The 13,528-nt window shown below is 35.8% G+C and overlaps 3 protein-coding genes across 3 annotated transcripts; 2 read left to right on the top strand and 1 right to left on the bottom strand.

Moving 5' to 3' along the window:
• Positions 1–972: 972 nt before the first annotated feature.
• Positions 973–1,763, top strand: LOC106435607 (putative pectinesterase/pectinesterase inhibitor 26). The gene has a single exon (XM_013876516.3). The coding sequence runs from the start codon at positions 1,045–1,047 to the stop codon at positions 1,591–1,593; it is 549 nt and encodes a 182-aa protein (XP_013731970.1). The 5' UTR covers positions 973–1,044; the 3' UTR covers positions 1,594–1,763.
• A 506-nt stretch (positions 1,764–2,269) lies between these two features.
• LOC106435611 (protein SEED AND ROOT HAIR PROTECTIVE PROTEIN) lies at positions 2,270–3,844 on the bottom strand. Its single transcript, XM_013876521.3, has 2 exons — positions 3,596–3,844; positions 2,270–2,755 (listed from the first exon to the last, which is right to left on the bottom strand). Exons 1-2 carry the CDS (start codon positions 3,768–3,770, stop codon positions 2,433–2,435), a joined length of 498 nt encoding a protein of 165 aa, XP_013731975.1. The 5' UTR covers positions 3,771–3,844; the 3' UTR covers positions 2,270–2,432.
• A 3,173-nt stretch (positions 3,845–7,017) lies between these two features.
• Positions 7,018–7,791, top strand: BNAC03G30980D. The gene has a single exon (XM_013876522.3). The coding sequence runs from the start codon at positions 7,134–7,136 to the stop codon at positions 7,620–7,622; it is 489 nt and encodes a 162-aa protein (XP_013731976.1). The 5' UTR covers positions 7,018–7,133; the 3' UTR covers positions 7,623–7,791.
• Positions 7,792–13,528: the final 5,737 nt, after the last annotated feature.

Raw genomic sequence — 13,528 nt, 5'->3', positions numbered from 1 at the left:
TAACAATGTGATCGATCGATGGGTATATGTCCAAAAACGCATCGATCGATCACTAGTTCGTCGGAATTTCCTCGGAATATTCCGACGGATTGATGTTTCCTCGGAATTCCGTCGGTATATTCCGAGGAAATTCCGAGGAAACCCAAATTTTGGGTTTCCTCGGAATTTCCTCAGAAATTCCTCGGGAAATTCCGAGGATTTCATTTTCCGTCGGAATGTCCGTCAGAATACCGATGTTTTCTTGTAGTGAGTTCATCACTATTCATGGTCCTACCATAAATATATTAAAAAATTGGTATGAACCCCAAAGGGGGTTCACCAATGTGGATGCTCTAAGGGGTATTGAATCCACTATCTGACATATTGATAGGGTGTAACTAACCACTAGACTGGTAACAATTTTTCAAAAATTGTGGCCGGTTAAATACATAATAATATGGCGGCTGCAAACATGTGCTTCTTTTACTTGTTCTCAAGGCCGGTTCTGCATATGACTCTAATTTAATAGATTAGATGTTTTGTCTTTCTTTTCTGAATTTGTATTTTTTGAATTAAAAAAAAAAATAAAAGAGAGGAATACATGAGAATACAATTTTTGGATCAAGAGTATATCAGCAATTGATTCTATGTATTCGTATCTTTCAAAAGTTTTATATTATTATTGCAGTAAAAAAAGTAAATTTTGGTTTATTTGAATCGTATGTGTGCACAAACCTATACAATCCTAGGAACCCTAAAATAACAAGTAATAACAATGTAAAACAACTTGAAGCAAAAAAAAAAACAATGCTAAACAACATAAAAGCTAAACTGTCTCTGTCCAAGTCCATCATTGTCCCATACCATCATTGACCAATCATTGTCCAAGTTTATTTTCTAAATGACCCAAAAATAGACTAGAGGAAGCCAAAAATAAACCTTAAAATAGAATGACCCAAAATACATTTTTCTTTAATAATCTCTTTAAATAAGTATGTTAACAATTTGATTCTTCTTGGTAAAATTTCAAGAAAAGACAAAAGAAGAAACAAACAAAAAATAAAAATGGCTGGAAGGATCTTTCTCCTTTTCCTCTCCGTCGTTGTCACGGTGGTCATCGCCGGAAAAGCTCTACCACCAACATTTACCGAGACAGGCAAAGCCTTAGCAGAAAAACTCTGCGAGAAATCCGAAGACAAAGCGTTTTGCATTTCAAGCCTAACGTCACGTCCCGAGGCAGACACCGCAACTGCACCCAAATTAGGCGTCATAGCGTTAAGCGTCGCGTCTACAAACGCTTCCGACACGTCTTTGTACATCAAATCAAAACTGAAACAAAGAAACCTCGAGCCGGCGTTGGAAGACACGCTTGACGATTGTTCTAAGAACTACTTAGACGCAGTCGCGCAGCTTGACGATTCTCTCGCAGCTTTGCTCGCGAATGCATACATTGACGTTGATATTTGGCTCAATACGGCTATTAGCGACGGAGAGGCTTGTGAAGACGCTTTGAGCGAACGTGCTGGTAATGACGCTGAGCTTGCTCGTAGGAACACTAATTTCTTGAAGCTTTGCAAAGATGCTCTTCTCATCAACACTATTTTAACTCCATAAATTCAAAACTTGTTGCCGATAAATTTTTTATATTGGTTTTTTTTTGTATTTTTTTCATAACTGGCTTCATTTATGTGTTGGTTAAATTAAATGAACAATGTTTGAAATACTTGTATTTGGTAAATTTTGAATGCACTTGTATACTGGAATATATATATATATGCATGTTTTCCTATTTTTGCTGATATAAGTATATAACCAATGGAACTGTTGGCAACAAAAATCTAGTTTATGTTCAAAAAAAAAAACTGTTGGCAACAAAAAAACAATGAAATTAATCAAGTTATGAATTTTGCTTTCCCATCTACCTTACACAATGAAAATAAAGAAATATATATTATAATTGATTTATTACATAAGTCTTTCACAGCAAATAAAAAACATAAAAGCTATCTAGAACATTTAAATTAATCAAACTAATGTACCCAGAGTACTTCAAGTTTGAATAATATAATAGCAGTTTATTGTAAAAAAATTAGACTAATGTAAATCTATATGAATGTGCTGGTAAAACAAATTAAATATTTTTGATATTAACGTGCTAGTAAAACTAATTATCGATCTTATTATTTTTTACGTGAAACAAATTTAATATCAAAGATGATATTGAAAAATTAGTAATTTGTATGTGTTGAAAAATATCTATAATTAAACACTCTAGTGTTACACTTGCACAGAGAAAAATGACCAGACAGTAGGATGAACATACAAATGTAATAATGTAGATAGTCTGTAAAACATTATAACTTGCACAGAGATAAATGAATGTATTTCACAAAATGATAAATCAATTAAAAACAAAGAAAACAAAAGATTCTGAAAACATCATGTTCATCAATTTAGTAGTATGTAGGTTCAGAGGTGAAGAAGAAAGGACCAGCCCAGTAAAGCTTGAAACTCTTGTCTTCAAGAATACGGTACTTGCTTAGTGACTGTCCTTTCACACCTTTGTTCACATCGGTCGGGAAATTGCAACCAGCGATTGGAGATTTGTGAAGGAAAATTTTGCACTTGGTCACCATCCTTCCTTCACGAAGCTGCGAAGGAAATAAAGTGGCAAAGAAGTAACCTTTAGCATCAGTTTTGCTGCTCATCATTGAGACTGGAACTATCTCTTCCCCATATACGTCTGTCTTCACACATGTAACTCTTGCCGTCGCACCTGAAGTACACAAATGATTAGTGCCATTCAGTTAAAGAGTATATATGTCGTAGCAAGTAACAATTTTCCTAGGAACGCGTATACATCTGGCTCAGACTTTTCCCCGAGCCCACAACCAATAAAACACAATTCTTTTTTGTTAGTAGCCTAATCATAAGGCGGAGGAACTATATTTGTGAAGGATTCCGCCTTATTGTACTCCAATTGTCTTCTACCATTAGAACTAACCTAGGTATTCAATTTTAGGTTGAGTTTTTTTTAAAAAGGCATTCAATTTTAGGTAAGTTCCAGTTCGGTATTTTTGTTTTAGTTTTTCGGTTCTAGAAATTTAGGAACCGTTCTGGTATTTATGAAATTCAGTTCAGTTTCAGTTTGGTTATTTGGTTTTTTTGTTCGGTTCAAGTAAGTAAGTTGGGAAACAACTAATATCCAAAAAGGTTTGGATCTAATTCGGTTCTAATTTTTAGATAATTTGGGGGTTTTCATGTTGAATATCGAGCAATTCAAATTCTTCAAATAAAAATATTAAATAATTTGGATAATTTTAAATATTTGAATAATTCAAAGTTATAATAATTTGGTTTATAAAGAATATTTTTAGGATATTCAAATATTTTAGAATTAAATATTTTTGGTAGATTTTGATATTCGGATATCCATTCGGTTTTGATTTGATTATTGCTTTCCGGTTTTAGGAGTACATGATCCACTCTTTCATGGTATACAAACTCAAACCGAACCTCATTTTTCAGTTCTGTTAGCTAGGTTCTTCAGATCGGGTAAATGTGTTAGGGGTAATAAGAGCAGTTCGTTTTGGCTACAAAATAAGTAATAGATTACCTTGAATTGGGTAAGATTTATCACCGGACTTGCACATGATGACACCTTCAACGGCGACCGGAATTAATTTTCCGTTCTCGGGGTTTGCCTCGTCACCGTAATAAGCAACTGAGGATATGATTAGAGATGAGAAGAGAACGAGAGAAGCAGCAAATGAAAGGCGTGAGAAAGCCATTTTATTTTTGCTTGCTTTAATTATATGTTGGACTGGAGAAGAAGCAAAGTGAATTTTTGAAAACTAGTTTCATGGGGTTTTATATAGGCTAATATATAGCGTTGACAATGAAGGGTAACTTTCTAATTAATTAGGGTTTAGGGTTGACATGACGACAACTTGTGATATGAACGTGCATGCACGGCATACAATATATAGTGTTATAATGTTTCGACGTGATAGGCATAAAATGGTGTGTGGGAATGGGATTCACCACTTCCAAGTTCCAAAGTGATATAAATTAAGCATTCATTACATCTATTTAATACTCCTATATTTTTATACTCCCTCTGTTCTCGAAAATAAGATTTTCTAGAGTATTCACGCTTATTAAGAATTCAATAAGTATGTGACTGGTAACCATCGAGGAACATTAGGAATGATTAGGAAAAGAATGAATAGAAATAAAATTTTAGAAATGATGAGGAATGAGGGTTCCTTATCAAAATTAACAAGGAATAAATTTGCATTATAATTCTCTACAAAAAAATGAATGAGAAGGAATGAAGAGAAAAAAATATTCCTCATGAATTGTAACATTTTTGAGGAACGTTAAAGAATGTAGCGTTCCTCTTCATTCTCTTGGTTACCATTCAAACCCTAAATGTTTATAATTTAATTTATTTGCTACTTTATTATACAATTTCCAATAACTTTCCACCAATGAAATTTAATCAATTCAAATATTCTCAATTAATGTTTCTCGAAAGTATAAAAAAGTACTTTAATAATATAGAAAATCTATCTTTGTGGAACAAGAAAAAGTTCTAAAAAATCTTACTTTCGGGAACGGAGTTAATAGAATATACATGTGATATATTCTACAAGTAATTGTTTCTGTGTCATAACCAAAAATATTGTTTTTCTTTCATCATATAAATAATTTTCATTCTAATATTTAGGTTTTATCTTTTTTATTCATTCATGGTCGACAGATTCCACTTTACTTATCATAAGCTATACTGTGTACGACAGTGATTTCAAACCCAGACCCTTTCATTTTTTTTTTGCGGAGGCGATTGTATGCACAGCACGGGTTCTAGGAAACTCTTCTAAGGTTAGAGTGAATCGGAACCTTCTCTTCTCTTGTTCGTCTACCGCTTCAAAGACGGTGAAGATTACAAGTTTTGAAGAGTTCATCGGGCGTCAACTATTCGAAAGCAACATTGGAAGTTCTGGTAACCAAGGAAACGAGGTGCATCCCACTTTCTCGTCGTTCTCATCAATAGTTGACATTGAAGGATTATTGCAATGTTTAACAGAATGCGTCGGAAGCTAGTTATGTAACATTTAAATTAGGTAATTTTGTTCAAATCGATTACAAACCGATGCTTAATTCTCGTTTTCAGGTTGGATTATTATTTCTTTAAAAAAAACTATAAAACAACAATAGTTATGATGCTAATGCTCTTTTATGCTTAGTCTTGAAAAAAATCCTTTAGGGTTTTGCTTGGCTTCCCACAAGTAGTCAAGTGTTTCGTAAGAATCCATTAGCTATGTTGTATCGCATTCTCTACTCAATAGCGGTAGGCAAGATAGAGGACATTTTTTTTTCCTCCAAAAGTAGATATCATTTCCAAATAAAACCCAGAAGGGCGAGAGTTAACAACAAAGCTTGCTAAATAGACAGGAAGACCAGAAAGACTTTAAATAAATTGTAACTTATGTGAAGTATAACTTATTTAAGCCATCTCAAGCTTGGAATCTGTCAAACCATGTAGAAAGATACGACTCCACAGGGTGTCGTTGTGGTGAAATACCGGCAATTCTCTCTCTATCTAGACCAAGGAGCATTGCCCGAACCTGGAGATGAACCTCTTTAACGATCATGATAATTGGTTTATGCAGATAGAGGACATGTTTGTTTTTTTGTCTGAGATCTACCAGATTCAAACATCACATCCCCCAGTGGTTTCATAATGTTGCAAAATCAGTACTGAGTATATAATCTTGGAGTTTAAATAACTAAACACAATTTTAAATAAATAGTTTCACTAATGGCACAGCTAATCCTTGACTTAAAATACTCCCTCATTTCATTTTCAACTATAAGATATTCCAATTGATTGGAATGGAGTAGTTGGGATGAGTGGAAACCTTGATGATTCCAACATTTTATTGTCTTACTTTCTATTTTCACGTTTGCGTTTTGGTTTATGAAGATCTAGAGTTGGTTTTGAATTTTTGGAGACTAAAAACGATTTAGTAAGAATTATAATATTGTTTTATGAATTTGAGAATCTATATTTGTAAATATTAACATTTAAAATTTTGGGGGCTCAAAGCCAATATTTCACTTTGCTATATATCTGTAACCGATTCTATAGGATTCAACTAACTCCCTTTGAACACTTACTAGTTGGGAAATATATATCTCACCACTCTTTCCTTTGAAACCTTTCCACTCAAAGATCTCATAAAGTCGCTGACAAACATAATTAAGGAACGGAAGTACATAACTCGGTTGGTTCCATTGCATGAAAGTGGGAGGTCCTCCTCAAGTTTCATGAACATATGTGTAAACAACGTCCAAGGAACACAAGTAAACACTTTAAGATGTTTGATGTAGTTAACTCATGTACAAGAGCAATCTTACACGCTACAAGAGGAGAGACAGTTACAGCGTTACACCACAATACCTGCAATGAACCAAACAACACAATTAAATGCTAGAGAGAACAAATATAAATCAAGAAAAGGTCAGATTGTAATCTGTCGTGGCCTCTTTTATTCAAAAACAAAAAGGGCTCTCTCTTTTCTTCTAAATCTGTTGGGCCTACGTTATACTAAATAAAAAGGCGATTTGTTATGAGGTTTGTGAGGATTAGTAGTTAACTAATAATAACTCACTAACAATGTGTATATGATTTAGTTTCTTTATGTTAATTTTGTGAGGATTAGTTAATTAATAACTCATTATGTTAATTTGAGCTTTTATATACATACTGAATTTTAGAGTTTGATGATCATGTTTAAAGAAACAAAAATAATAATAATCTTTTTTACATATTTTCTGAAAATGTTTTACTTTCTTACATATATTTTCACGAACAATAATAATTTGATCAAGTCATGTGCAATTTTTTGTTTATCTTTTTTCTGATAAAGAGGTCTTATTTGCAAATGATATCAACTTGATCCAATACCAGTAGAGAGAGAGAGATTTTGCCAAAAATAATTACTCTCATCACCGAATCCAACACATGGTCACGTGTATCCAGTTGTCTCCTTAAAACGACATCGTTCTCTTTCGAACAGAAAGATATTTTCAACAATCGCAAAAGTCTCCCCGAACGAAAAATCAAATCTTTCGTGAACCCAAAAATGTCACGTCTCCCGATCCTAATCGCCGCCTTCCTCCTCCTCGCCGTCGCCACCGCCGAATCAGACTCCCCGACGGCGTACTCCCTCCTCCAGAGCTACAACTTCCCCGTCGGAATCCTCCCAAAAGGAGTCGTCGCTTACGATCTCGACACGTCGACAGGCAAATTCCACGCCTACTTCAACGGCTCCTGCAGCTTCTCCCTCGTGGGCTCGTACCAGTTGAACTACAAATCGACGATCAGCGGCTACATCTCCGAGAACAAGCTCACGAAGCTGAGCGGCATCAAGGTGAAAGTCCTCTTCTTGTGGCTCAACATCGTCGAGGTCGTTAGGAGCGGAGAGGAGATGGCGTTTTCCGTTGGGATCACGTCGGCGAATTTCGATATCGAGGAGTTTCTGGAGTCGCCTCAGTGTGGGTGTGGGTTTGAGTGTGAGGAATTGAGTTCCGACAAGTTTGATAGAAGCTTCCCTTTTGTCTCTTCGTCGTGAAAAGATTTGTCTTTAGTTGTTTTAATCTGTTGTCCAATAAGATCTGTTCTTGCCTTTGGTTGAGGAATTAAAAACTTATATTTATGGGATCCAAAGTTGTGTAATGGACATTGTGAAGTGACACATCAGTGAATCTAATGGTGAATTTGGGATAATTTATTATCTGAAATGGTGAATCTTGCATGAAATTTGATGTCTTTTGTTCATTAGTATATAATGTTTGCTCTCTTTTGCTTTTGGGTTCCTTTTGGTTTTCTTCTTTGGTGATCTGGTCTGAATGAGCTGAGAGGTATAGTTAAGCTGCTGTTTTTTACTTTTTGGAGTAGAATAAATCTAGTTTATGTGATTGGTTTGAATGGATTTGGTGGAAAAATAATTTACTTGTAGGTATTTGATATTTAAGTTACTGTTTGGGGATGATGAACTCTTCTATTTGAGGATGAACAAGGACATGTTTCTTCAGAGACCTACTCTAGTTTCTTCACTACTTCACACCATTGTGTTGAGGATCAGTGTGATATATACTTCATTACCATCGAGTTAATTGTATCAGTGCGTTACCACGCCACACCTATTTGTACACACTAATTCGATTACATGTTAAACTGATGGTCACGAATCACAATTTTATGGAGATTTTATATAGCTTCTTCTTCTTGTTCTTCTTCCTGTGGCTTTCAGTTTCCGGGTCTCTGGTGCTTGAACCCAATCCTTGTAAAAGTTGATACTAACCATACAGGTTCTTGCAGTTTTGGTGTCGAGGTCAATGTTTCCCCAAAAAAGGTCTTAAGGTCACCATTCAACATATTCACCAAAATCTCTTATTAATTATATTAATATTTATATATAAAAAAAAATTGGCATTAAGAAAAAGATATTGAGGTCAACGCATAAAGACGATAAACTGAGGGGGCTTTGTTGAATTAGGTATTTGAAAGAATTCTGGGTTTTTGGCAAATCTTACCTTACTGGATTTAGTATTTTTTTTTTTAACAGTGATTTAGTATTTATAAAACCTTTTACAAATCCATAGTTATTGAACTTATCATTTATATAAATCCCATTAAATCACCCCTTATTGGAAAATTAGAATTTCATAAATAATATTTATCAAGAATTATTTTGGATTATCTAAAAAATATTTTGTAGTCAAAATTCAGTTAGAGCAAATACCACCTAATGAAATGGTATTTCACAAAAATAAAAAGGGATTTCATCATCTTCGTTTTATCATATTTTCATTTTTATCATCCGTCAGAAATTACGAATGCGACTAAATGTAGTTCTATTACCCTATGTGATCCCATAAAGCCGTGCTATTACCACTGAATATCGTCATCCCCAACCACTGTCCATAAACACTAGTCGCAGAAGTTTTCACCACGTGGATTCCTGGACCCACTGCTAGATATACACTTGACATGGTTCGGTTCTGTTCTTTTAACAAAATTTTGTTTACTTGATCTGATGATGATTCAAACGGAGAAGTATTCAACTGTGATAACTCCAAAGCTGAAAAAGTATTATTTATGAAGAGAGGTTCTCTGGAAAAAAAAAACCCCTAAAAGCTCTCTACTCCATCTCAAGCGCCGCATCAGACGTTGTCCCTAGATCTGAGGTCTTCTTCGGCCGGCGCTCCTCGCTGGGCTGTAAGAGGACCTCCTCGAACTCTCCTATCTATTATTAGTGCTTGTGTAGTCTTTTGAGCCTCGTCGGAGATGGTTAGAGATAGAGTGTTATTCCCACGGTGATGGCGTTTTGGGGATCGAGCGGTGTATGGTGGTTGGTTCGTTCTCGGTGAGGTCGGCTCCTGTGTCATGGGCTCCGCCTATGGATGATAGTGAAGCTGATTATTTATCCGAGGGATTTTGAGTATGGTTTGATGGGGCCGCCTTGCTGTTGGTTGGTTAATCTTCATCTGCGACTCCTCTCAGGTGGTGGCTTCGTATTTAGCGGTTCTATTTCGTTTAGTTAAGATGAGTGTGCTTGTGGCTGGTTTGTGCGGTTTTGTGAGCCGAGATTAACCTGTTTGTGCGATGGGTTTCTCTTCGGTTTTATGCTCTTTGAGGTTTTCTGTGTAGTTTCTCTAGCTCTTCTGGTGGTTCTATACTTGGTTTGGACTGTCGTTGTTGAACCTTATCTGTTTTCTGGTACGCAGTGGTTGTATTTAGCCGGTTCTAATGTGGGGTCTTAATTGCTTGGGTTTGGTCTGGCAGTCTTCAAGTGGGGCTTCAGAGGTCTTTGGGCTCTTCCCCCGGGTCACAGCACCTCATCCTCGGTTTCTTGGAGGATTTTTAAGAATCCTCGCAAGCATTGCTAGTGTTCTTTGAAGGAGAATTTGATTTTTAGGCGTTATGGAGCTGGTTAGGCTGTGCGACACTGTTAAGGAGCATGTTTCAGGTCGCTGGGGTGTTCTGGTCGCTCCTCCTTTGTGGTTAATTGAAGATTTCAGTGGTGTAGCATCGAGGTCTGAGAAGCTGTGCGGTCCCTTGGTCTGCAACCTACGGGTTTTCCGGATTACTTGGTAAGGGACCGAGGAGCCTATGCTCAATTGTGATGGGTCTTTGAGTAGTCGATTGCCAAACGTTTCTCTACGTTGGTTGCTCGGGTTGTAAGTGTGTCCTTTCTTGGCTTCTTTTGACGAAGTTGTGGTAAGTCTGGTGTGTGTTTGGTGGTTCCATGGTGGAACTATTTTAGAAGATTGGTTCTCAACCCCAATAATTTAGGCTTTCATCGCTTTTTCGATCAATCTTGCTTCTGGCTTCGATGCTCTCACCTTGCTTTGAAGTTTAATGTGGAACTCCATATCGCTTTTGCTATCTTTTTCTCCTTTGTTCTGTGTAAGATTTTGGAGTTTGTATTAGCTCCAACCCTTGACTCCAGGTGTTTTCGTTTATCACGCCGGTTATTGGCTCCGGAAGGGTTCCAGATTCTTGCCGGTTTTGTGTAAGTCGACAGTTTAAAATGAATATTAATCTACTAGATGACCCAAAAAAAAAAAAAAGAGGTTCTCTCGTTGACCGTAGTTCCATTTGAAGTTTGAGTGATGTGGACTGTCAAAGGGAAGAGATAAGTGTTCAGTGCCTTCCAACGTGTCATGCATATGTTGCAGTATTAATCAGTGTGATGAAGAGTCTCTTAAGATAATTAAAGTTTTTGTGTACTTGTGATAGAAAGGTTTGTTTCCAGATTTTCTATGGTTAATTCATAAAAGAAATTTAAAGTTTATTTATATCTGAAACTCCTAAATCCATTTTAACCATCTCCTAAAATTTTGTTTAAATCCCGAGTTTTTACAAAAATCTTTTGAGTTTTGTATCTAATGAAATCCTCTCAAATTATCAGTTCAATAAACCCCACTACAAGAAAACATAATCTTAACGAGGGTGGTTTTCCTCGTTATGTCGTCGTAAAAGAGGCTTTACGACGAATTAGCGAGGAAACGCGTTTGCTCGTTACACGTCTGTCGTAACACATATTTCCTCGCTAATTCGTCGTAACTTAGCGAGGAATATATTTCGTCGTAAAGACGAAGTAGGGCGATTCGTCGTAAAGACCACGTCAATATTCCACGTAAGGACGTCGCTATAATTCCTCGTAAATACCTCGAAAATAGTTCCTCGTAATCTACACGTAAATACCTTGAAAGAGTTTCCTCGCAAAATACACGTAACAACCACGAAATGATTTCCTCGTAAAATGGTCGTAAACTTTTCCTCGTTATTTCCTCGTAAATGGTTCCTCGTAAAATACTCGTCAAATGTTTCTCGTCATTTCCTCGTAAGGTTTCCACGTAAAGAGGTCGTACATTCGCTACGAATTTACTTCGTTTTTATTATTTTACAGAATTTAAAAATATAATTAAAAAATAGTTGAAATTATTTAATTTAATAATAAATTAAAATTCAAAATAAAAATAAATCAATATGAAAATATTTTATATATAAATAAGTTTTGAATTTATATAATACAACAACCTAAAAAAAAAACTAAGGGTCGTTCATCGCCCGGTAGAATTCATCACTCCTCCTCGTAACATCCGCCTCGTTATGTACGTCGGATGACTCGCCTTGAATGGGATGTTGTTGTCGCATGTTCCTCAACATGGACTCTCATTCCGGATTTGTGGCCGCAATAACGTCCAAGAAGCCCTCGACTCCACCCATACGAGATTTTGTCGCGGTCAACTCGTTACGCAGCTGAGCGGACTCTCTACGCAGCTCCGTGACTTCATCATCCCGTCGCTGACCATAAGACGATGTCGCTCTCAGAACATCGTTGACAGAACCAATACCCAACGTCCGTCCCTTTTTTTAGGGACAACCTTAAAAACAAAAAATAAATATTGTAAGTAAAAATTTAAAGTTAAATTAAATGAATAATTAAAAATTAATTTTTTTGAAAATTTACCTCCTCGTAAATCTTATCCACTTCAAGTGTGGATAAGGTGACGGGTAATCCGTCGGTAGACTGCTGGGTCAGCTGAGTCTGGCGGTCTTCAACCCGAGCAACTACGTCGTTGTAGATTTGCTCGGACTTGCCATCTACAAATACGCCCGCCTTGTTCTTGTGGGTCCTCTCGTAAAGTTTCATAAGAGATGGGAGATGTCCCGTCTCTTTGGCCTAAAAAACAGTTAAGAAAGTTAGAATAAATTAATATATGTATTAAAAAAATTATTTAATAAAATATTTAATTACCATTTCCAAACGGACACCGGCGGAGGGCCCCCGAATGTGCCAAATAATTAATCCATCTAAACCGGTAGTGTGAGGCTAACTTTGGAAGATAGACAATTTCGTAAGAAATTTTAACAATTTACAAAAATGATTTGGCGTCCAATTCTTAAAGATTTAGATATTCAAAACCAATGTTTCACTTTTTATGTCCAAAACGGGTTCTCTCTCGAGTTCTTGAGAGTCGAAATGGATGGCCTTAGATAGAAAAAAAATGTTCTGAAACTACAACTGCAAATGATTCTTGATGACGTAAAAAATAACATATTTGTATGTTTTCTCCTGCGTCTATAAAAAAGGAAAAGCTCACGGATTACTAGTCACCAATAATATTTTATACAAAGAAAAAAACACAATTTGTTTGTTTTCCACCGTGAATCTTTGACTAAACAAGGGAGTTACGTTGGAGGCAACTCATTCTTTAGGTCATTATCAAAACGAATAATGCAAGCAACTAAATAACGAATGAAAGTCATCGATCTCTAGCAAAATAGCAATGGCTGGTCATATTGTGAATATAACAATAGAGATAACCATTGAAACAAATTTAATTCTATAATAGAATTATTCTATTTTAGAGAAAAAAATAGAGTTAGTTTGGAGATGCTGTAAAAGGTGATTTGATATTCACGATCGCTATCATATCCAAGTTTTATGATGGCCACATTTGAGTATTTTGTCGATCTTCTAGTACAGTTTTAGATGTTTTCTATGAACAATAATGGAGCTCCTGCTTCCACCGAATTGATCAGTATAAGAGGTTAATTGACAATGTGGCTTAGCCAGATTAAACGCGGTAAATTTGGTATCCAACAATATATGCATTTAATCATTCAGTAACAAAAGAAATCCTAAAACTAGACATAACACAAGAACTATCTTTTCCAAAATAAATTATGTGAGATATAGCTCTATCAAGAGTTCAAAGGTGCTAGAAGCCTTCCTGGATAAACAATGAAGTTTGATTAGATAACGTATAGACGTGCATAGATAATATTCGATCGTTTTATTATCAATGTGGTTTAAAATCTTATGAGTCAAAAACCTTGTAATTCTGTGCATACATAAGTTGACGTTGAGCCAAAAAAAAAAGGGTGCTACAAGCTCTGACTCTGCCATTGCCCCAGAATTCTTTTTTTCGTTTGTATTCTTTTTATTTCAATGCATGATAC

The sequence above is a fragment of the Brassica napus genome, chromosome C3 (genome assembly GCF_020379485.1).
Source record: "Brassica napus cultivar Da-Ae chromosome C3, Da-Ae, whole genome shotgun sequence".
Classification (NCBI taxonomy): domain Eukaryota; kingdom Viridiplantae; phylum Streptophyta; class Magnoliopsida; order Brassicales; family Brassicaceae; genus Brassica; species Brassica napus.
Note: the sequence above shows the minus strand (reverse complement) of the source record. Positions and strands in the feature narration are given on the sequence as shown.